Source organism: Pan troglodytes, chromosome 2 (assembly GCF_028858775.2).
Source record: "Pan troglodytes isolate AG18354 chromosome 2, NHGRI_mPanTro3-v2.0_pri, whole genome shotgun sequence".
Taxonomy (NCBI): domain Eukaryota; kingdom Metazoa; phylum Chordata; class Mammalia; order Primates; family Hominidae; genus Pan; species Pan troglodytes.
In genome coordinates, this window is record NC_086015.1 from 177,436,432 (window position 1) to 177,460,362 (window position 23,931).

At 32.6% G+C, this 23,931-nt stretch overlaps 1 protein-coding gene across 9 annotated transcripts in view; it reads left to right on the forward strand.

Moving 5' to 3' along the window:
• NLGN1 (neuroligin 1) overlaps nt 1-16,814 on the forward strand; it is a 905,219-nt gene extending 888,405 nt beyond the window's left edge. For 6 of the 9 annotated variants that reach the window (XM_009446867.4, XM_054681258.2, XM_009446866.5 and 3 more), the window contains 3 exons: nt 5,469-5,681; nt 9,021-9,810; nt 10,641-16,814. In XM_009446867.4, coding sequence (XP_009445142.1) covers nt 5,469-5,681; nt 9,021-9,810; nt 10,641-11,463 — 1,826 coding nt within the window. In that variant the 3' untranslated portion in view covers nt 11,464-16,814. The remainder of the gene's footprint in view (nt 1-5,468; nt 5,682-9,020; nt 9,811-10,640) is intronic. The other 3 variants (XM_054681259.2, XM_054681261.2, XM_063807333.1) reach the window with 2 other exon arrangements.
• Nucleotides 16,815-23,931: the final 7,117 nt, after the last annotated feature.

A 23,931-nucleotide genomic window follows, 5' to 3' on the forward strand; every position in this document is an offset into this window, starting at 1 on the left:
TACATTCCCACCAAAACAAGGGTTGCAAATCTTCTACATCCTTGCCAACACTAAGTATTTCCTATTTTTTGATAGTAGTCATCCTGTGGGTGTGAGGGGATATCACAATGTGGGTTTGATTTGCATTTTTTAATGATTAGTGATGTTGAATATCTTTTCATATGTTTATTGTCCATTTGTACATCTCTTTGAAGAAATGTCTATTTAAGTTCTTTACCCATTTTTTAATTAGGTTATTTGGGTTTTTTGTTGTTGTTTAGTTGTAAAAATTTCTGGATATTAATACTTTATCAAATATATAATTTGCAATTGTTTTTCTCCCATTCTGTTGGTTTCCTTTCTTTTTTTTTTTTTTTTTGATGCGCAGATGTTTTGAAGTTTGATGTAGTCTTATTTGTTTATTTTTTATTTTTTTTTCCTGTGCTTTTGGTTTAATATCCAAGAAATCATTGCCACATCTAATTTCCTGAAATTCTTAATCTATATTTTATTTTAGGAGTTTAATAGTTTTGGGTTTTTTCATTTTGAGTTAATTTTTATATGGTGTATGCTAAGAGTCCAACTTCATTGTTCTATATCTGGATATCCAGTTTTCCCAGCATCATTTGTTGAAGAAACTGTTGTTTTGCCATTGCATAGTCTTGGCACCTTTGTCAAGAATCATTTGGCCATATATGCCTAATTGTGAGGATTTAAATACATTATATTTTAAACAATTTTGAATCAAACAGAAATAAAGAGAAACTAATCATATTCTAGCATGAGGATTTTATTTCTGTATAGCCGTGTCACCCCATTAGAAGAGAATATTTTTCATAGGTGAGTAGTGACAGAAGGGATACTTGCTTGCTGAAAGTTTGGAGGTTAATTGACTAATTAGAATGATTTCAAGGGTCTAAGAAGAAAAGAGGAGGACCTGGAATAAGTCCGTGACATGAAGTTTAAAGCAGGAGACAGAGGCAGAATGCAGAGGAAGACATGACTGAACATGGCAACTGAAAAGATAAGGAGAGTTAGCACATAGGATTTAGAGTTGGATTTTTACCTGGAAGAATTCAAGGTTTTATTTCCACAGTTTTAAATCCTTTTATGTTTAAGATGCAAAGTCCTTAATGAGCTATTTTTCTGATCCATATTCCCAAGTCCCTAGAAGGACGTCTCACTATCATTCAGAGTCTCATGTCTGCAAGGCTGGCTCTTTCTTTAATACTCAGTATGGTCTCTATTTTGAAATACTTAGCAATGTGACTCAAGGAACAAACCACAGTCATCTGTATCCAGGCAACAGCATTGATAAACACTGCAAATTTCTTTTCTACCTTATAGCTTGAGCTACATAATGTGGACTAAAAAGAATATTGTATTCTATTCGGTGTTTCTAGAAATTAACAACTATAAACATAGGCACTCAAATATGCTCCTACCTTAAAAAAGAAGGAAGCACAGCTACAGTACAGAATCACTGTCATCTTAAATTTCTGACATTCTAGATGTCATCTCAAATGTAAACAAACAGTCTGTATTTTTTTTAACATTCTAAAGATATTTGTACATGCTTGTTTGATTGTATTGTAAGAGACCTAAGTATAAATTGAGTCAACCAATAAACCGCAGGGCTACTGCCTGACAATTTAAATTAGCTCCTTTCACACTCCTTAGGGTCTGCCTATCAGAGAGTTATCTGAGTTCCATATACAACAGTAGCCCAAGCCAATACCTTGATTTATTTATTTTCCCCTTGTCCAATTTATTTCAGGCCTGGTTATTTTTCCATTCCAAGAGCCTATGCACCCATGTTCAATTACCTGGTTTCTCTCTAGCACTTGAAACTAACTCTAATTGCCAGATCAGGTAAACAGAAAATTCAAGCTAAGCCTGCTCAGTAGATGTAATCAACTAGTAGTTTCATGTACGAACCACAAATGGACATGTTTTTTGATAGACTGAGTTTTTAAGTGGGAAGACTGGTATTAAATAAATTCTATTTGGACAAATAGGTGAACGAAAATTGTAATAGACACATGAATCAGTCAAATAATTTTCAGCATAATTGCAATTATGAATTTTGAGAGTTAGCCTTAACTCTAAAATTACTAATTGTTAAAGTTTTACATTCCTGAGTCAAGTAAATTAAGTAGTTGAATTTTTTGGGGGAAAATTTTGTGCATTTTTCTGAAAAGGAAAAGAGTTTGCTTTATAGTCATTATTGTTCTATTTTACAAAAATAATAATATGTCAATGTGTTACAATAATAATTAGTCACACATCCCAGGAACTTAAAATGAGTGTCAAGAAAAGTGAGATAAAATAGTGACTATCTGTTAAGAATGATTTAACTGACATTAAAGGAAAAGCCTTCTTCTCCAAAGTAATCATGAAGTGAGGACTCTGCAAAATTGAGTTCCCCCAATGACTGGACTATAGTTGAGCACTTCAATGTAAAGTTTCAGCTAGGGTGATCTGAAATGGTTGTGCTGTTAAGGACATAACAGCTAAGTCAATTTAAAAAGAACTTTAAATGACTACTTCACTAGATAGCAAGGTATAGAATGCTGTCAATGTACATCACTTGAGTAATTAGCAAACTGTATCTCTTTTGAGACAGCAATTTATTTAACTTTCCTCATTTTGTGCCTTTAACTTACCCACAGGATGTTGTTTGAATATACCGTCAGTAATCAAAAAGTGTATGCAAGTATATATCTCTCTACCAGGTCTGAAGACATGTTATTTGCTTCGTCAGTTGGCCTTAATAAAGACAGCTGCTATCAGTTTTTCCTAATATAAAACCCAGCGTCGTCCTCTAAATTCACTCTAATGATCAGTTAGTTTCAGATGATGATATGGATGGATGGATAGATAGATAGATAGATAGATAGATAGATAGATAGATAGATGATAGATAGATAACATACACATGAAATACACTAGAATCAGGAGTAAGAGAAATTCAGTACTGAAGGGCAAAAATGGAGCTTGACTGAGTAATCTTGGACGTTTTGAGGCTACAGCACAATAACTTCTACCCAATGATTTACTCTATTTTCTATGCTGTGGTTTAATAATGACATTTTTGAACTGAATTTATTTTCTTTAAAACTCTTTCTTGAATATATTACAAGACTTCTTTAGACTATATATAAAGTAGAAGTTACTCTTCAGAGGAACTCTTTTTTTTTTTACAGCACTGTTATATAAACACAAAGCTATTTGACTAAAGAGTGCATCTATAACTGGAATTACAGTGGGGATACAATTTAGTTAATGTAGAAATAATTGATACCGTGGTTCTCTACATGCTACACATTGAATGATGATTATTTTATGAGTAAGTTAATTCTGTATGGATGTAAAGATTCATTTGAATGTAACTGGAGTAATTTGAATGTAACTGCAATTACTTTTGCACCAACCTCATAACAAGAGTATTATGTTCTTATTCTTTCATTCACTCTCTCTCTCTCTCTCTCACACACATATCCTTTTTCCTTCAAGAGTTTTTCTATCTAATGTACAGTAATGCTTCCATAATATTGTTTTCAGAGTTCATGCCAATAGTCTGTCTTTATAGACCAAAACATTTGTAAGAGAATCTTTCAGAAGTTTAAACTAATGACTCTGTCTTATACCAAAGTTCATGTGATAGCAAATAGAGTTAAAAGAATTCCTGCCATGCTTCTATTTTGTATTTTATTATCCTCTAATTTATATGAATATTGAGTATTTGCAAATACTTCTATCTAAGAAGATACCATAAAAATTTCCTTAAATTATTATGCAAATTCAATCAAAGAGAATGGGTATGACCAGAAAAATTTGTTTATTTGAACTGTATTTTTTACAACTTTAGTCTTAAGGAAAGTTAACATTTTCAGGATTCCACAAACACAGACACACACACACAATGAGTTAGAGCTGCAGTTTTATTTCTTAGAATTTTTGATCTTGTAGGAAAAGAATAACTAAGCACTTTCATTTCTTCAAATTTTTCAAAATTATTCAGGAGAATTTGTCTTCATCTATTCTTTTCTACAATGATCCTAGAGAATTTCTTATCCATATATTCAGTTTGGTTATGGATTTATTTGCTAACCTGATTGATAGGTAGTGTTATCATGGTTTTGTTTTCATAAATGTAATCGATGTCCTAGCTTATTTTATAAAGAGATATATTTCAAATTGAATAAAATAGTTTTTATCACAATCATTGACCCATTATGTTGAATTTCTATAAGTCTCCAATAAGAGAGAATGAATTTTTAAAAATTAGTTCTATAAACTTGTTGAAATTGGAAATTATATCCCTTAATATAATCAATTTATATCTAATAGGACTCTAAATATTTTCTACATAATATAAAATAGTCCATAAAATGGAGTCTTTTATGAAACAAACACTTTCTAAATTTTCACTTATATTAAATGCAAAAATATATTAGAGAATAGATGTTTGTTTTACAAGTTATAATAAACACACTATAAAAGCTATCAGGTCAGCTAAATGAGTGAATGTGTTTAAGATATTGCTAAGTAATATGTTTGACTCTCCCTTCTACAACTTTCATATGTAAAACAGTTACTCAGATCTTAATGCCACAATATTTTTTCTATCCATCGTCTTTTTTTCAATTGCCTTTGCCATTCTGTCAGTTCAGATCCTTAAACTCTCTCCCCTACCTCCGTTTTCTCTCCCCCTCATTTTCAGATTCACCTCATTTTCCTACTCATTTTCAGATTTACTACAAAGCAGAGCTTTGAGCATTCCAGAAATATATGTCTGAACTTTTCAAAAACCTTCAATTATTCTACACCATTTCCTAATTGAGTAGCTCCCCTCAGTTTGGCATTTAAAGTAGTCCTAAATGTGGCCTCAAGTCATCTCTGACACAGTAATTCTTTCTTAATCATTGATCATCATTGATAAAAATGTACATATTCATATATATGCAGAGTTCTATATAATTTCATGGAGTTTACAAAATCTTTCTCTACAAGTCTTACAGAAATACCCGCCTGCTCTACACATGTCCATCCTGCCGTTCTGCCACACATACCTAACATTCCAACCACATTTGACGACAAGCAACTTGAGGACAGACATGGTGTTTTCTGCAAAATACACGTTCACATGAGCCCTATGATACTATCCAAATGTCTCCACCGAGTAGCTTGGCCCCTGGAATGTCTTCCCTGAGGTTTTCAGAATGTTTGCCTTCCCTTTATCTGTCCCTGTTATCTGTTACCTGGATAAGTTGGGAGGCATTTGGGGAAGATAAATGTCATTTCTCAGATTTCAGCCACTACTATTCTTGCTAAAGTAAATTCTTTTGTTATGGTGGAAAATAATTTTTACTAATGAACTTGGACTGTCCCTATCTTGATTAATACAGGCTTCATTTGTGTTTAAATTTGATGTCTATTTGATTCACGTCAGCTCAAAACGTGTTTTCTAAATTTATATTTTTCAGGTTTCTTGAGTACAGGCGATCAGGCTGCAAAGGGGAACTATGGACTCCTTGATCTCATACAAGCTTTAAGATGGACTAGTGAAAACATTGGATTCTTTGGTGGTGACCCCTTAAGAATCACTGTTTTTGGATCTGGTGCTGGGGGTTCATGTGTCAACCTGCTGACTTTATCCCATTATTCTGAAGGTAACCGTTGGAGCAATTCAACCAAAGGTATTATGCAAGGTTGCAAATTTTGACAATTTTGGTGTCTGCATGCCACCACCATCAGTAGTATGTGATGCTCTGTATATTTCTCTGTTCAAACTGAGTGTTAGGTTGAACTCAATATCTGTTTAAAGCTTTGTTTCTTCAGTTTTTCTGTGCATGTTTAAATTTTCATCAAACTCTTTTCTTCGTCTCCTGTGGAGCTTGGTAAGGATGCCCTTTCAAGCACACTTCAGAATAGTTAGCATTACAGTTACTCTTCTTTCCTTTAAAGGGTGATTTGAAGAAAAAATCAGACAAAGACGTTCTACAATTTTGTCATCTTTGTTTATTCAGTGATCAAAATCAAAGAAAGATGAGACTTTTTACATGCAGGGATTGTATATAATCTATTTTCAAGACAATAGACATTTTAAACCCTTTATTAGTATGAAGCTAACGAAGCGGTCATAAGCTAGTTTGTCTGAAAACATGTGATTTCACTTGTTGTCTGAGTACAGAATGGATTGTTGATTATTTCGCATGCATGATCCAAAATTGTCAAAGCATCAAGGTCACTGGTAGAGCTTTTGATTAAAAAGAAAAATACATTTGATTCAGTGTTTTTTCTATTTTTAACTCCAAAAGCATTATTTTTCCCCCTAAACTCGGCAAGACAGCATGGAGTATTGAGGCTGCTGAAATCCATGAAATATTTTTCTCGTTTCCATTTTCTGGCTTTGACATATTTTTTTCCAAAGTGCCTGTCCAAGGCTTACCATGTTGTTCTTTATGAACTCCATCTCCATTTTACCATGCATAGAATCACCCATTCCAACTGCATTATTAATTTGAAATTTCACAAGAAGAGTATTGTTGGAGGAATTTGCAAAGCAAATACTTTTTCTGCATTATTTATGTATGATAGAGAGGAAGACAGAGAATATATAAAAACGTACACCATCTTTCTTTTAATTTCTGATCTTTTATTGTCATTTTATATCCAAGAAGAAAGTATACACTGTCAAGTATAATTCATGAAGTGTCTTAATTTGTAAGGTTGAGTTTTGTGATAGGAGCACCAAACATATTGTATTTGTTTTCAGTATCAAAAACACATGAATGTTGAATTTCAAAAGAACAGCCAGTCATTAAATGAATCCATGTATTTGGAGAATCATATATAGACTCAATTTATTAACATAGTTTACATAACATTTCATTTATATTATTAGTAAAATTCTGATTCAAGGTGACAAAATAACACAGATGAACATTTCCAAGAGAGATTTCATCTGTAAAAAAATGGCTTCTTTTGAAATAATAAACTTAGTGTTTCTTTAATTAATTAAACAGATTAGATTGTTCTAATCTCAGTATTTTTACTAATGCCACTATGTAGCTAAAGCAACACTAAGCCACCTCTATAGGTTTCTCAGGGTCGCTTGCTCAAAAATTGACGTGAAAGCCACCTTTAGCTAGTATCAAACTGGCATTGGTTTAAGAGATGAGTCAGTTAGTTCATCAGCTAACACTGCCAGTCATCAACTGATGGCATGGTAAACAGTAGGAAATGGTTATGCAAACAGTTGAAAATACAATATTTTATTATACACTTCAGGGAAATCTGTCTATCCCTGGAAAAAGACATGAACTTAGGTTTGGCCTAAACCTGTCTCCAAACTAAGCTGCCTGATTTTACCAGGAGATGCTGAAAAAAATCTCTTGAAATCATCAAGCTGATTCTGCCTCCAGTGGAGATATAAACTTTAAAGGCAATAAATCCCACAATGTTCAGGCCTGGATATACCATGAGTCAACCCCATCTTGCATCCACATAAGAGGCACTTTCACTAATGATAAAACATACATTTTTCCCATATTTTAGGAATCTAGGTGGCATATTTTAGGATATATTGGACATGATATGCCTTTCCTTCTCAATCTTTTTCGGTATATTTAGTTAATGTTGAGTCCCTGAAATGGGAAAGAATATTATAGAAATCACCAGGTGCATTTTAGTTACACAATTTTTATTTATTAAAATATTTTCCTGAGCAAATGTTGATAAACAGCTACATAATTTTAAAAATTATCTGTATTTGTATCATTTGCTCTAGCATACTTTGTTCTAGTAAACTAAAAAATACTTATAAAGATGTCAGAAAACCAAAACAAATGTATATTAATACTGTTAGATTTTTTTAATATCTTCAGAATTATATAGGAACATGTTACAGACATGTTGAATATCTAGGCATATTAGGTTAAGAAAAATCTAAAACTTTCCTTCTAATTCAGACAGTGCTTCAACACCTTTGTGAAAAGAGTTTTTATCTCATTAACACATATGAATAATTAAGCATGTTTTTAAATAACAAGCACAAAGCTGTATTTGGAAATTGATAAATTGATAATAAATTTAAATATGTAAAAGAAAATAGATAAACTATATTTTTAAAACAGGAATTTTATCAGAAAAATACCTTAATGAGAAGATAAAGTGTGTTTGTAAATTTGAATGACATGCAGCACTTAACTGCATATGGAACCATCATTTACAATTCTTAAATGCAATTAAAAAGCAGTGGACCATGTGCTTTTCATCTTTTATGATAAAAACAGTAGTGTACATTCAACAGTGGCAAAAGTTAAATCACCCCACACTAAATCTTTCTGCTGATGGTTTTTTCTTTAACCTAGTGAAAACACTTCAAATGTTATGTCTTCTTCTGAAAGATGAATATTCAGCATACTATGTCTGACATGAAGATCTGGAAAGAGTATGTCTAAAGTGATATTCTGTTTTGTGTGAATTCAGGGCCAACCCCAGGGTATAAACAAACAGCCAGCCCCAGTCATTGTATGAGCCTTCAAGAATTCTTTTTCAAATAACATCTGTTTAAAACAAATATAGGGAACCATTTTGAAGGAAGATGGACACAGCCAAACTGGAGGAAATATTCCAAACAGACAATGTAGAGTCTGTTGGAGAGTTAAATAGGAGAAGATTGGCCCCATCTGGTTAATGTTGATGATAATATAAGTATTTACACACTCATTAAAGAACATATTTGGGACTTTTTACCACTACATCGTCTCCTTTTCTTCTTGCCTACTACCTCTTTGAGGCTTCTTGATCCCTAAAGCAGGTGCCACTCAAAGCAAAAGACTTAGATCCACCTCTCTAATCCATTATACCCTGCGGTTGGCTTTGTGTACCTCCCTTAAGCAAAAATATCTCTAACTCCCTGTTTCTTGAGCTGTATCTGGGTTTTTATATACATGTCTAAAATATCAGATGTTATTGTTTTACCACAACATTACCCAAAGATCATCTAAAATTCTTTGTTGATTTTCCCATAGGACTTTTTCAACGAGCAATAGCTCAAAGTGGAACAGCCCTTTCCAGCTGGGCTGTTAGTTTTCAACCTGCAAAATATGCCAGAATGTTGGCCACAAAAGTTGGTTGCAATGTTTCAGATACAGTAGAGTTAGTGGAATGCCTACAGAAGAAGCCTTACAAAGAACTTGTTGACCAAGATATTCAACCAGCTCGATACCACATAGCCTTTGGACCTGTGATTGATGGTGATGTAATACCAGACGACCCTCAGATATTGATGGAGCAAGGAGAGTTTCTCAACTATGATATAATGTTAGGAGTGAACCAAGGGGAAGGGTTAAAATTTGTTGAAAATATAGTAGATAGCGATGATGGTATATCAGCTAGTGATTTTGACTTTGCTGTTTCAAATTTTGTTGATAATTTATATGGATATCCTGAAGGCAAAGATGTTTTGAGAGAAACCATTAAGTTCATGTATACTGACTGGGCTGACCGTCATAACCCTGAAACCAGAAGAAAGACATTATTGGCTTTGTTTACGGACCATCAGTGGGTGGCACCAGCTGTAGCCACAGCGGATCTTCACTCAAACTTTGGTTCACCTACGTACTTCTATGCCTTTTACCATCATTGCCAAACAGATCAGGTTCCAGCTTGGGCTGATGCAGCCCACGGAGACGAGGTTCCCTACGTACTGGGAATCCCCATGATTGGCCCTACAGAGTTATTTCCTTGCAATTTCTCCAAAAATGATGTGATGCTGAGTGCAGTTGTAATGACATACTGGACAAATTTTGCTAAAACTGGGTATGTACCTAAGGAATGAAGTTTATTTTTAATAAAAATGTTATTTTAACCATTTTAAAATAATAGATATTTATGCCCAGATAATGTCATATTGGATTAATACCTGCAAGATATTACATTCCTTTATTCAAAATTAATTCTATATTATGGTGTTTTTAAAAGTCATTGCTTTATTATTTCTGGTGTTTTAGAAGCTTGTTAAGAAAGCACATATCTCAATTGCATTACTTAATTACATCTGCTTTTGGTTTTTGAATTATACAAGACTTGTTATTGTTCAGCAGTAATAAATATTATTTTATAGTGCTTTGTAATTCACAACACTCTTTTATCCTTCCAACTACCTTTCTGAATCTGGCAGATCAGGTACTATTAATCCCACTTTACAAGAAGGAGACCTGAGGCTCTGTGAGTGTCATAGAGATGTTCACATGTCTGGTATATAGCAGAGCCTAGGCTCAAACCTTCATCTGCTAATTTAAAATCAAAAATCCTTTCCACTATTCCATGTCATCTCTGCTAGCTTGCCTATGAGACAACTCATACGTATGTGAGTATTTAAATAATTCTTTAAAATCTTTGGGTAGATAGCAGCCCATCTCAGGATAAGCAGAGAGAACAAGAATGTGAGACTTACTTGCCTTCCATTATCACCCATCTAACAATCTGCCTGCTAGGAGATTTATATTTCTAAATTGACCCAAATTAATGTTAAAACACAATCTAAAGCATTGCTGAGTCATCTATTTAATTATTAGATGTTAAAGTAGTGTGATTTTAAGTAAAAAATAAAATAGCTTTATTCTCATAATTTATCTTTTCCTTCTTAGTGACCCAAATCAACCAGTCCCTCAAGACACGAAATTCATTCATACCAAACCCAACCGTTTTGAAGAAGTAGCATGGACCAGATATTCCCAGAAAGACCAACTTTATCTCCATATTGGATTAAAACCAAGAGTTAAAGAACATTACAGAGCCAATAAGGTGAACCTCTGGTTGGAGTTGGTACCTCATCTGCATAATCTCAATGACATTTCTCAGTATACCTCTACAACAACTAAAGTGCCATCAACTGACATCACTTTCAGACCTACGAGAAAAAATTCTGTACCTGTCACGTCAGCCTTTCCCACTGCCAAGCAGGATGATCCCAAACAACAACCAAGTCCATTTTCAGTGGATCAAAGGGACTACTCAACAGAGCTGAGTGTCACTATTGCAGTTGGAGCGTCACTGCTGTTTCTGAACATCTTGGCCTTTGCAGCCCTGTACTACAAAAAGGATAAGAGGAGACATGATGTTCACAGGCGATGCAGCCCTCAGCGCACTACTACCAATGATCTAACCCATGCACAAGAAGAGGAAATCATGTCCCTCCAAATGAAGCACACTGATTTGGATCATGAATGTGAGTCCATCCATCCACATGAGGTGGTTCTTCGGACCGCCTGTCCCCCAGATTACACACTAGCTATGAGGAGGTCACCTGATGATGTTCCCTTAATGACACCTAACACCATTACAATGATTCCCAACACTATACCAGGGATTCAGCCCTTACACACATTCAATACATTTACTGGAGGACAGAACAATACTCTGCCCCATCCCCATCCCCACCCTCATTCACATTCAACAACCAGGGTATAGCCAGATAAGAGAAACAAACTATTTTTTTTGATGGATTGCAGTAAACAATTACTGAAGATTCCTTGGCTTTCAACCTACAAGACTTACTATTTAAATAAGGAGGAATATTATGTGAATATACATATCAAGAACTTTGGGGGTTTTGAAAAAAATGAATTGTATATATACAAATCAACTTTAAAAACAAATTTCAATTGCTTGAAGCAATTGTTCTGAATGATACTTTTTCATTCACATTCAAGAATTAATTTTTTGAAGATTTAAGTTACATAATGGAATTAGGCATGTGGAACACCAAACAGGAAAGAACTATGTCTGAAATATAAAAAATAAAAATAAAAAAACAACTATGAATATGCACAAGGGACACACCAATGGAATGTCAGATAATTTTCACCAGTTTTTATTTGGAGCCGTTTTATTGTGTAGACCATATTTACATATTTGGATAAGTACACAAAGCGTCAATGCTGTTAATGGCCTTAGCAAAGGCTCATGCTGAAATTTGCCAGTAAAACAAAGAAGTTTAAAGACTGGCAGGTACACCATTATCACATAAGTGCTGTCAGTATAAAGTTGTGGGGATAAAGGAAACTGGATATTTTTAGCACGATGTGCATGATAATTTATATGCTTGGTGGCTGTGCTGCTGATTAAGCCGTAATTAAAATTCTTCTCATCCCATTGGAGTTTTTAATAGAAGCTTCCTCCATCAATTGGCAGAACCTAAAGAAGATTTTAAGGGGCAAAAGTAATTACAATAAAATAATTCACAGTAGTTTCAATATAGAAGGCATTAGCTATTAAAGGTATTTGAAGAAACTATAGGTATAGTGGTGAATACTCGCTGATATGAATCCCAGAAAAAAATTTCCTGTTTTTAATGTTCTTTTCAATCCCATCTAGATAATTTATAGAAATATAACCCTAATTGGACATGTGGTACAGGATCTATAAGTTGCTGTGTTTTTTTGTTACTCTGTATTTTGTTCCTTTTGGTAAGGTGAAGTGTGTCCAAAGAGTTACTTGCAACAGTCTTTCATGATATGAGGATGCCCCAGTATTACCACTCTGATTATAGTTCTGAGTTCTTTGATTTACTCATGCTGCATGACAAAATGTTTACTAATAACAATTCATTATAAAGAAGTTATGTCCCTCTTTACATCACTTACCTTTCTCACTGAGGTTCAGTCACTGGAATTTACTCACGCAATCTCAGTAGAGTACAACGTAGATACAGAACCTAGGAGAGTCAACATCTGGAGGATTTTAGTCTTACACATATGTGTGATTTTAAACGAATATTCTCAGACCACAGGAAACTCTTCATCCCCCTGTTGTTTACCAGTAACAGTATATCACAGACCTTTCCAAATGTTTGTATATGTAATCAGATGTACATTTATATTGAAAAACAAATGAGATGGACTTAAAGAGCACATCCTGATAAATACTTTCTCTCTTACCTGTACTATATTTCTATTAGACTAAAGTTATGTGATTTTTTTTTTTACATTTTTTCAGATGACTAGCAATTTTGATAGTTTATAAGATAATGCAAAGAACTTTCTCTGACAAACTAACTGCAGTAACAGAAACCTTTCTTTTCAGTTACTCTTTTTCAAGAATGAAAGATTATTATACAAAAAATTGTATACTACTTGATGGAACCAACTTTGTACATCTTGGCCATGTCACTGGTCATTGTGTGAAATAAAGATAATCTGGATAATGACTATTAGTCCAATGCTAAGAAACATGATCTTTGCTCATTAAAGAGCTAAAATGTTTATTGCTGTTTTGTCTTTCTTTTTTCTAAAAAAAAAAAAGAAAAGAAAAAAAGGAAAAGAAAAACAAAGAAACATGACTGTCTCAAAGAGTAATTTTTCTAGATTAGACCAGTCAGGTTTTTGAAGACATATAGGTAACTTCCACAGAAAACACAAATATGTATTTAAAGGCAAGTCTCATCTAAGATGAAACTCATAAAAATTCTTTAATGTTATGAATTTAAAAGCTCCAGAAATCCATGAAAAAAAGAAAGATTAGCTTTGTGTTGTTAAATATATCTTAGGTACAATATATCTTAGGTACAGATGTTGTAGAAATAAAGTGCCAATTGTTTTCAGTTAGAAAAACAAGTTCCAATTCTAGTCATCAAGGAAAAGGTCTATTGAAAAGAAATTTGCAATATTTCATGGAATACAAATAACTAGGTTCATAAAATGGGGGTGATTAAACTACCATAAAGTAATGAATAGAAAGTTGCCATGCTAAGAGAATGTAAAAGTGCTGAGCAAGATATTAAACTGACACTAAAAGATAAAAATCTATTTCAAGGAATTTATGTGATTATAATCCCCTCTCCCAATTATTATCTATCAAAGAAATGTAGGTATTCCAACATAATTAAAAAAAAGTCTCTGTTAGAAGCAAAAGTCTTCCAAATCCAGAGTGATCTGCATACAGCTTTTGACTGAGGTGGTTATGCTTTTAAACTGTGAACTGCCAGTGTACACAAATACAAATAATTGTTTAGCATCTGAAGTATTGTTCAATTGGAACACTGTATTTTACTGTATGTATTAAACAAAACACAAGAACAGAATAGAAATGACAACAAAATAAGATATGAATGAATACTTTCATATGCATTGCTTCATTTGGCAAAACCAAACATTCTATTAAATAGTATGTTTTAACGATGGCCATATTTATATCATCTACCTACCAATCTATTGCTCTGCATTTATCAATCTACCTATATATAGCATAACTGTCACCCTCTTTATATTAATTTAGGAAAATGATTGAGGAAAACAAAGCATAGCCCTATTAATTATTTTCTCTAAATTAGGGTAGAATAACTTTATGGAAGATAAAGCAGCCTAGGTTTAATTGCTGTTCACCAGTCACGTGATAAAGTCATTGTGAATGAATGAGTGTTAGTAGCTAGTTTTATAATTGCAGTCTCTAGTTTCTGAATGAAAAAGGATGTCCCACATTATACAGAACATTAAGAACTGTTTTTAAAGCTGAAACATAATCTTTATATGCAAGAAAAATAAATACTGTTACTCAATTTTAGCAAATATGTTTAAAATGTATTTATTTAGATAATTTTCTTTGAAAAACAATGTAAGTAACAAAATTAAAATATTTTTGGCATTATTTGTTAATTCAGATTTTCCTGCCTCTGATTAAAAATTAGGCAAAGCTGCTTATAATTTATACAAAGATTACACTAAAATGAACTTTATTTCATTGTTTTGCTGTTATATAAAATTTTTACCAAATGTTTACCAACAGATTAATGTTTTAGAGTATGAGGATAGAAAAATAAAAGTGACAGATTTCATAGTTTTAAATCTCTACTGAACATGTTGACTATGAACAAAATCTAATTGGCTACCACAGATATATAACAAAGTTTATTACTAACTTTATGCAAATTGGAAAATAATTTGCTAAAGCATTAAAAATGTCCAATTTGTAGACATCTTGCTGGCAACTCAAAGCAGAAAATCTAAGTATATATTATTTTATTCCTCATTTCAAATATAAAAGTTGACCAAAATGATGCTTTATTTCCAACCTCCTGATCTGTACGTGAAAACAGCAACAACATTTTTTAAAAAATTATCAAGTATATATAATATTAAAAAGAGGAAAACAGATGGCACTAATTTTCTTACAGAAGTGAAATGCTGAAACTAAATTGTTGTATCTGTAACAACAGTTATTTCACCTCTTGCCACACTCATCCTGACACACGTATTAATATCAAAAAATGATACAAAGAATATGAGAAATGTGTTCCAGCATTAAAGACACTACTACATAGAAATTACTGGGATTCTTTTCTTTGGCGAGTTTCACTGAAATAGTTTCACAGGATGAAATGATGAATTGAATTCTTAAGAAGCTGTCAAATATGGCAGTCTTTTGATGTTAGTAATTTTGTTTTCTTCTGTGTTATTGGTTCAAAGTACTGGCCTTTTCCTTCATTTCCAGTAATTAGTTGTTATAGACTATCACTTTTTAATGTGAGTGGAAATTAGATAATTTGGTTATACTTGTGAAAACATGCTTCCAAATAAATTCAATTAATGGGCACTTCCCTGCTGAGATTTTGTTATCATTCATTTGATTATCTTGTCAAGCTTTACTGTTACGACAAATGGTTTAGCTTTCTGGTCAATAGACTAAGGGAATTTCTCCAGTAGCCTTATACCTCTCCTGCACTTGATCTGATAGCAACATACACTTCAAATTTCCATCAGAAGTCTCTAAAGAAATTTCCTACTGATGTGAAACATTTGGTGGCCAACTTGATTCTTTTTCATAAGCATTCTGATTTGATTTTATTCTGGCACTTTGCTGTATTTGGATGAAGGCCAGAAATCAATTCCATTTGATAAGGGTTGTGGAGAATACAGACTGGAATAACCGTGTGCAGGGCTTAAGTGCCTTTTCCTCCTGAGATTTTATTTATAAAACTTAGCTTTTTTTAATTTTCAGATTCAGATAATTCAATTTAAAGAGTACAATAGGATGACTATATTATAAATTACCAATAAGGAAAGCTTATTTGGACATTTTTACATTTAATTTGATTTTTTAAATAATATCAGATGCATCTAAATGGCTTCTGGGAAAGACTGAGGTAAATTTTTGAAAGTGACAATTATAGAGGCATCTGACTTGATGGTACTTAAGAATAAAAATTTAAATCTCTAGCAAACTTTAAAAACTGTCCAAATAGTAAGTTTAATTTGAAAGAAGTCTGAAGCTATTAGAGAAAATCATATACTAGATAGGTATATTTTTTTTCTAGTCAGCTATTATGTACACCACATAATATATATATACCCTATATACTATATGGTTTATATAACATTTATAATGGCCCTTTCAGACCCATATACTTACAAATGACATTGTATAAGTACCTACATATGTATTAATGTGACAGAATTTAGTCCTCTATGGAAAGTCAAACCAAATTGCTAGCAGTTTTGAGTTGAAATGAATGATAACAATTAAAGCTTTTAAGAAATTGGTAAAGGTACCGTAACAAAAACTCAGCAGATAAATAAGAGAGGGACCATTTTTGAATGCCATTTTCAGAGTTGACATCTAAACTAGATGGTGTGTTTAAAAGGATTTTAGTGGTTTTGATTCATCCTTTCTCTGCATTCATATCATTTAGCAAATTAATGGGACATATGTCATGGTTTTTGTAAAACAGACCATTGGGTTGTCATGATTCAGTTTGTGTTTGGACATCTATGACTTTCATTAAAAACGTGTTTATTATCATGAATAAATATTACCATGTTTTCCAAGTTGTGTTGACTATTTTTAAACTCAGAAATAATTTCTTCTCGATTTGTCTCACACAAAAAGTTACTAAGATAAGTGTTTTCTTACAAAGTCTTTGTATTGCTTCCACACTGCTGACAGTTCTGACTTGATAGAAACAATGATATTTTATGATCTTTTCACCTCTTGGTGAATGCAGGGCAAGAATTTAGAGAATAGATTTGGGGAGCTGGACACAACTTTTCAGAAGAGAGAGAGAGGAAAGTGGGAGAAGGAAAAAGAAAAGAACGGAAAAAAGGAGGAAGTGAGAGAAAAAAAGGAAGAAAAACTTCTCAATTTTAAATTAATGACTTTTTGCATCCAAATAGTGCTTTAAATAGAGATGTGTGACAGTTTTTTAAAAAGAAGAGCAAAGGAATTTAAATAGATCCCTTTAAATCATAAATCTATTATTCTTAGAGAACAAAATTAATAATATCTAGGAAGAGATCTTAAATTTAATTCTTGATCCAAGTCTTGATCAAATCATGTCACTGGAAACAATTAAAAATAAAATCTATACTGAAATATTTATGGTTTTGTACTATCTAATCAATAATGATATTGGTACGAAGACTATGTGAAGTAAGATAATCTCTCATCTGTATATAGCCCAAGATAAGAATACAGCAAAGAGGACATCATATAATTTCCTCATACATAGCCTAAAGATAAATGTTTCCAATGGCTGAATAAAAGAATTAGCATTGCTTTACAAGTCTCTGTGGCCACTTATGGCCATGGGCACCTAATAAATTAAACAGTTAAAAAACTTATTCTAACAATTTCACTTTCCATAAAAGGGTTTTGATGTTTCGTAAAATTTGGTGTTGTTTGATATGATTACTTTTTCACTAGTTTTGTATTTCCTTATGGTTTGTAGGATGTTATTTCTGAGTTCAAAAAAAGTTTCAAATATACTCGTGAATGTTCATGTGAAAGCAGTATTTTCTAATGGAATGCTATAATTTGAAGTACTGTCTCAATTTTGGAGAGTTGATTGACTATCTAGTTAAAACTTTTCTATGTCCCCTGAAAATACTCAACTTTGCTCTCAGAGCTGCCTTCCTCTGCACTACAGGGGATCTTCTTACCAGTCACTGTGGCTCTTGTTTCCATGGCCTATCCTGTTACTAGTTATGACCTCTTCTCCAACGGGGTAAAGTTGTGCTGAAAGTCTTAAAAGGTGATCTAACCAACTGGTGCCTTGGGAATTGGCTTCCTCTGCTCCTCAGGCAGGTTAGAAGCTAGTGAACATCAATCAAGCAATGAAAGAAATTAGTCATTTCTTCTTTCAACAAATGGTGTCTACTATGGGTTAGGCAACATAATGGGTGTTAAACACGTGGCCAATTCTATGACTTACTAACATACAACTATTGTCAAGTTTGGAATAGGTCCAAACACATGGACTGATTTAGACCACTTTCTATGCTATACTCTGTAGCAAATCATTGTACAATTCCTTGTTTTGTCTATTTCACATGTCTCAAAATAGTAAATACAAATCAATATTTCTTGAGTTCAAAAAAAATTAGTGAATTCTATTGAGCCAGTTCACCAGTTAAGGTATGTAGCAGACATCTTTCCAAATAATAAATACAGCCTATCTGAAGTCATGCTATAGTATGCCAATTCAAATTTCATGGAATATGAAATTTCCAGCATAAATCTCATCTGATCCAGCCCCATAAGTGGTTCCTTAATCCTTTGCCACAACCTCAACATGTAATTGTGAAGCCTATCATTGAACACTGCCATGGGTCTGAATTCTAAAACAGCTGGCTGCATTTTGGACTATTTGGGATGTCTTCTTTATATTGATTTATTGCTCTTTTTTTTTCTTTTTATAGTCACACCATCTTCATCGCCTGAATTGATCTCAAATATTTAAAGATAGCTTTCATATCTTCCATGAGTTATTTTCTCCTCAAAGCAAAAAATCCCACTTGCAATACAAAATAGTTCAGTCTTTTCACAATTCTAATCACTGTTATCCAAATTTGCTCCCAAGCCTAAGTTTCTTAGAAAGTTTAATGTCTAGGATTGACCATAATAAACACTTATGTATAGTTCATCTCTGCCTAACAGAGCTCCACTATCAACTTCCTCATTACACAAAGTATATTTATTTTAATATAACTTGCAATACTATTACATTCTTTGTTGGCCATAGCATATTAGTAATTCAGATTGAGATGTACTTTCTACTAAAACTTTAAAAATTCTAAATGCACTATTGTTAAGCAAATTCTGTCTTTCTACTGCCCTTGATCAATTGAGTTTTATTGTATGTTCAGGATATTAAATACTATTAAATTCTACCTCATTAGGTACAGCACTACAGCCTATGGAGACCTATCTATCCACCTCAGAGTAAGGAAATCAACAAAGATGATAAACTTCTATCTTCATCCAAGTCACTAACAAAAACTACCATGCCTAATCAGGTTGAGGATAAATCTCCAGAATAATAGTGATAGAGACAGTGTGTAAAGTACTGACAAAAGCAAAAGGTGACAATTACTAAGCCCTTTTATGTTCCAGATTCTGTATCACACTCCACAACAAACTCCTACATACCACCCTCAAAATATCTACTAATACTTGTTGATGTGCTTATTCACTAATTCGTTGTTTAAAAGATTATTATTAAGCCATCTATTATATATGAGTTACTGAGCTACTTGTTAATGATAGAAAAGTGAATAAAATGTGGCTCCGTTTCTCACATTACTCGCAGCCAACTGATTACTCTTCCTCTTTTCTACACACACAGCACAAAAGACACAATCAGATATATTTGCAGGATATATTTTTTTCCCATGTAAAACATTTGCCTGACATCACAGTCATCTTTAGTAAGAAAACTGGGATAATTACTCTAAACTTTCTATTTGGGAATTTCTGGGTTCCTGGTGCATTATATTAAATGTTAGAAGATATAGAAAAATAATTCTCACACCAATCACCTGTCATAATTAAGATGTGAATTTAGGCCAGTCAAGTGTTGTCTTAAAACAAAATATTTTAAAGTGAAAAGTAAACATCTCTCTTACTACAGATTCTAATCCCTTAGTCTTTTTCCCCAGAGACATTGACTATCACCAATTTGCATATAAATCTCTACAAATATGTCATTGATGTGTAAACATGTAAAAGTGTATTGTCTGTGTATGTATGTGGGGCCATTTTATATATATATATATATATATATATATATATATATATATATTCTTTTTTAAAATTTATCTGGAAATGTTCCATGTGAGGATACTGCATGTCAGCTCTGAGGAGAAAATAGAAGATAAAAGTAAGTTTCAAATTTCTCCTTAAATTCACAGCTATTCCAATCAAAATTTCAACACTGTTTGTTTACAGACTTTAGGTGAGTAAGGGTCAGGAATAGCCAAGATTATTTTGAATCAAAAGAATGAGCAGCAAAGACTTTGTCTACCGTATTTCATGAGTTACTATAAAGCTATTGTAATCAAAACAGTGTTATATCAATTCAGAGACAGACCAGTGTAGGATAACATTGAACCCATACAGACCTATGAAGAAAGGGGAACATGGCATATAAATGGAAATACAAATCAAGAGAAAAGAGAGATGCCTCAGCTAACAATGGCTATCCCTTCCCATAGGGAAAATATCCCTATGTCATACTAGACACAAAAATCAATCCCAGACAAATTAAAAATATAAACATAAAAGCACATTTTAAATGTTTCAGAATACATAGGAAAACATTGTCATGTCCTCGAAGTAGGGAAGAATTTATTAACAAGACATAAAACAGCATAAACAATAAAGAAAATGAATAACAAGTTAAAATTAAAATGTTAATACATCAGATAATTTTTTTTAAAATGACTATAAGCACATATTGAAAGTAAGAATTTGCAACACATATAAGCAATGAAAGATTAATTAATATGAGTGGATAGAAAATTCCTGTAGTTTAAATAAGGAAAGGACAAATTCACAAGGAAAATAGAGCTGATTAAATACTGAGAATAAAAGACATGTCTGTTTTTTCCCTGTTGCTAATTCTCACAAAAATGTAAGGAGAGGACTGAAAAACCTATAAACTTATCAGAACAAAAAGAATAGAAAAAGAGATAACAGGTAAGAAGTTCTGACAAGTTTTTGAGAGATAGAAATTAGATAAACTAAAAATCCTTAAGAATATAATACAACCTATGAAATAGCAACATAAATCAGAATTAGAAAAGTTAAAAGATGCTTTAATAAAACTCAAGAAAGAATTATAAATAAAAGAAAAAATAATTTTTTAAACTAAGACTAAATTAAAAGAAATACAGACCAAAGAATGCTTTAAGAGACATAGAAAAATGTTCAAAAAGAAATGGGAATAAATAGTAAAAAGTAGAAAAAATCTAAAAAGTTTCAAAAAGGAAGGAATAGGGGATGTGAGCTGAGGGGGAGAGGAAGGGAGAAATAAAAAAAAATCAAGCATAAGTGATAAGAAGATAGAAAAAGAAGACTCAATATGCATGTATATGGAACCTTCGAAAAAGAAAACCAAAACAAGGAAACACAACAAATACAATGAAAGCTGTAATTCAGGAAATCTTTTACAATACAACAGAAAAAAATTTGATGTCACATTTTCAAAAGGCACACTGAATATCTGAAATAACTGACCAAAAATGACCAACATCAAGACATATGCTAATAAGTTTAATGACTATCAAAGAAATAATATAAGCATTCACATCTAGCTAAAATCACCAAATCTCTCAAAATGAAGACTCTTTTGTTATATAATTAGATCATCATCAGACTTCAAAGACAATGCTTTATGCCAGTAAAAATTAAAGTAACATACAAAAGATAAGAAGTTAGAATGTAAGCAAGTTATTTTTATATTCAGCCATAAGCTAACTTTCCTACAAGTATGAAGGGCATGGACAAACTGTTATTGGCATTAAAGAACTCAGGGAATATTGTTACCATGAACGCCTCCTGAGAAGTTTACCAGAAAAAGACCTGTAGACAAACAGAAGGGTGACATGGATATAAGGACTGATAATGGGCACTAAATACCAGAGAGCTAACACTGAATGAGGGCTATATGGTGGAGTACAGTATAAACTTGTTACATGTTCTGACAATGAAGACACAGTACAGCTATAAGAAATATGAAGATAATAGAAAAATCATAGGTAAAAATTGTCATTACTTTCAATAATCATATTTACAGTGGTAGCAGTGCTGTTGCTACTCTGAAACTGCTTTATGTGTAACACAGAATACAGCAAAGAGGGATATTGTGATATGCTAATTGTATCATCTCCACCGTCTTTGAGAACCAGCACTCTTAATGTGGAAGAGAGGATATTCTGAATCAGAGTAGAAGAGGTTAAGTAAAAACCCACCTTATTGTTTCGATTTTAAAGTGTAACTATCAGAATGAACACTTTAAAAAAAGTTATGCAAAATACGATCAAGCTAGTAGCAATGAGCATCCTTAAGGACCAGATTGTGGTCTTAAAAGAACATTTCCTACTGTAAAAAATTCACCACGCACACAAACACACATAGAAATAGAGGTCTGGGGAACAAACCGTAGAAGGTGAACCTGGAACATTTTGTCAAAGACTTCTAGGAATATATCTAAAGGACAGAGGAACCAATACAAAGATGATCTCACTATCTAAAGATAAGACAGTGTGAGCATCAATAAGGATAATTTCAATTAATTGAAAACATCCAATTTAAATTCTAAAGTGAATAATAATTAAAAAGAAAACATCTACCACTTATGGCAGATAATTGGAATATAATTCATTGTTTTGAAAATTCATAAGTAAAAAGAGCAGTTAAATATTTTGTCCTGCCATTCCTCCACCAACTATACAGCAAGGTAGCCAAATGGTAGATGAGAATTTACTCTTTGTAGAAGTTATTTCAGCTAATAAAAGAAGGAATTGTTGTATTATAATTTCAGTTGTCACTTGTTTTATTGCTCCCAATCAATCAGTGGATCTAGATATTAAGCATCACAAAATTAGAAATAATGAGTTATCATGTGTCTCCTGGATAGATGTACACAAGATTACCTCTGAAAAGGCTTGCACCCAAAACCAAACCTGTATATGATGGAAGTCTCTAGGTTCAACTGTCAGAAAATACATAGGTACAGGAAGTACATCAAAGAAGCATGTTAAATTATAACATGGATATGAAATCAGAAAAATTCACATGATTTAAAATTTTCCCAATTAAATTTTCTTGTTTCCTCAATAAATAAATTGCAAGAAAAAAACACAATGAGAAAATATGTAGATTTTTTTAAAACTTACAAATACTTTTTTAAAAATTTCTGCTTCAGGAAGAACGATTCAGTAATAAAATTATAAAGGACAGCAAGATGGGGTAACCTAAAATAGTGTTGATAGATAACAGAGGAAATAAGCTGTGATTGAGATGGTGCATGTGGAGGTTTTTTTTTGCAGTGGCTTGCAAAGTGCTATCTCTTAATCTGGGTGTTTTTTACCTGAGCATTTTCCTTATGATGATGTTTTAAACCAAACATTTACTTCATGATGTTTTTCTGTACCTGGATTATATTTTACAATAAAATAAATAGGATTGTAATAAAATTAATAATACACGACAATGTTGCAGACTTAAAGAACATGAGTTTATTAATTGAAAGGACCCGCCAACTGCCCAGTGTAATGGATGAAAAAAACACCTGTGAAAGCATGCCATCACAAAATGTCACGACATCAGAAAAAAGAAGAAAAGTTTCAAAGCTTCCTCAGAGGAACAAAAGGAATTCTCAGCGTCAGCTCTGGAAGCTAGAAGAAATCGGATAATATTTTTGAGAAAGAATTATGATCAACCTATAGAATTTTATATTCAAACAAAATATAAGTTCACTGTATCAGTCCACAAAGGCATAGATTCAGGGGAGAGAGGAAATGAAAACCGGTATCACTGCTCAGGAGACTGGAGAACAGCTCAGAGTGTGAAGCTGGGGAGTTGTAGAAAGAATATCTATACAATAAAATTAAAACTGACGTATTTCATCATGTGGAAAAAAGTGTTATTTGTATAGATTTTACA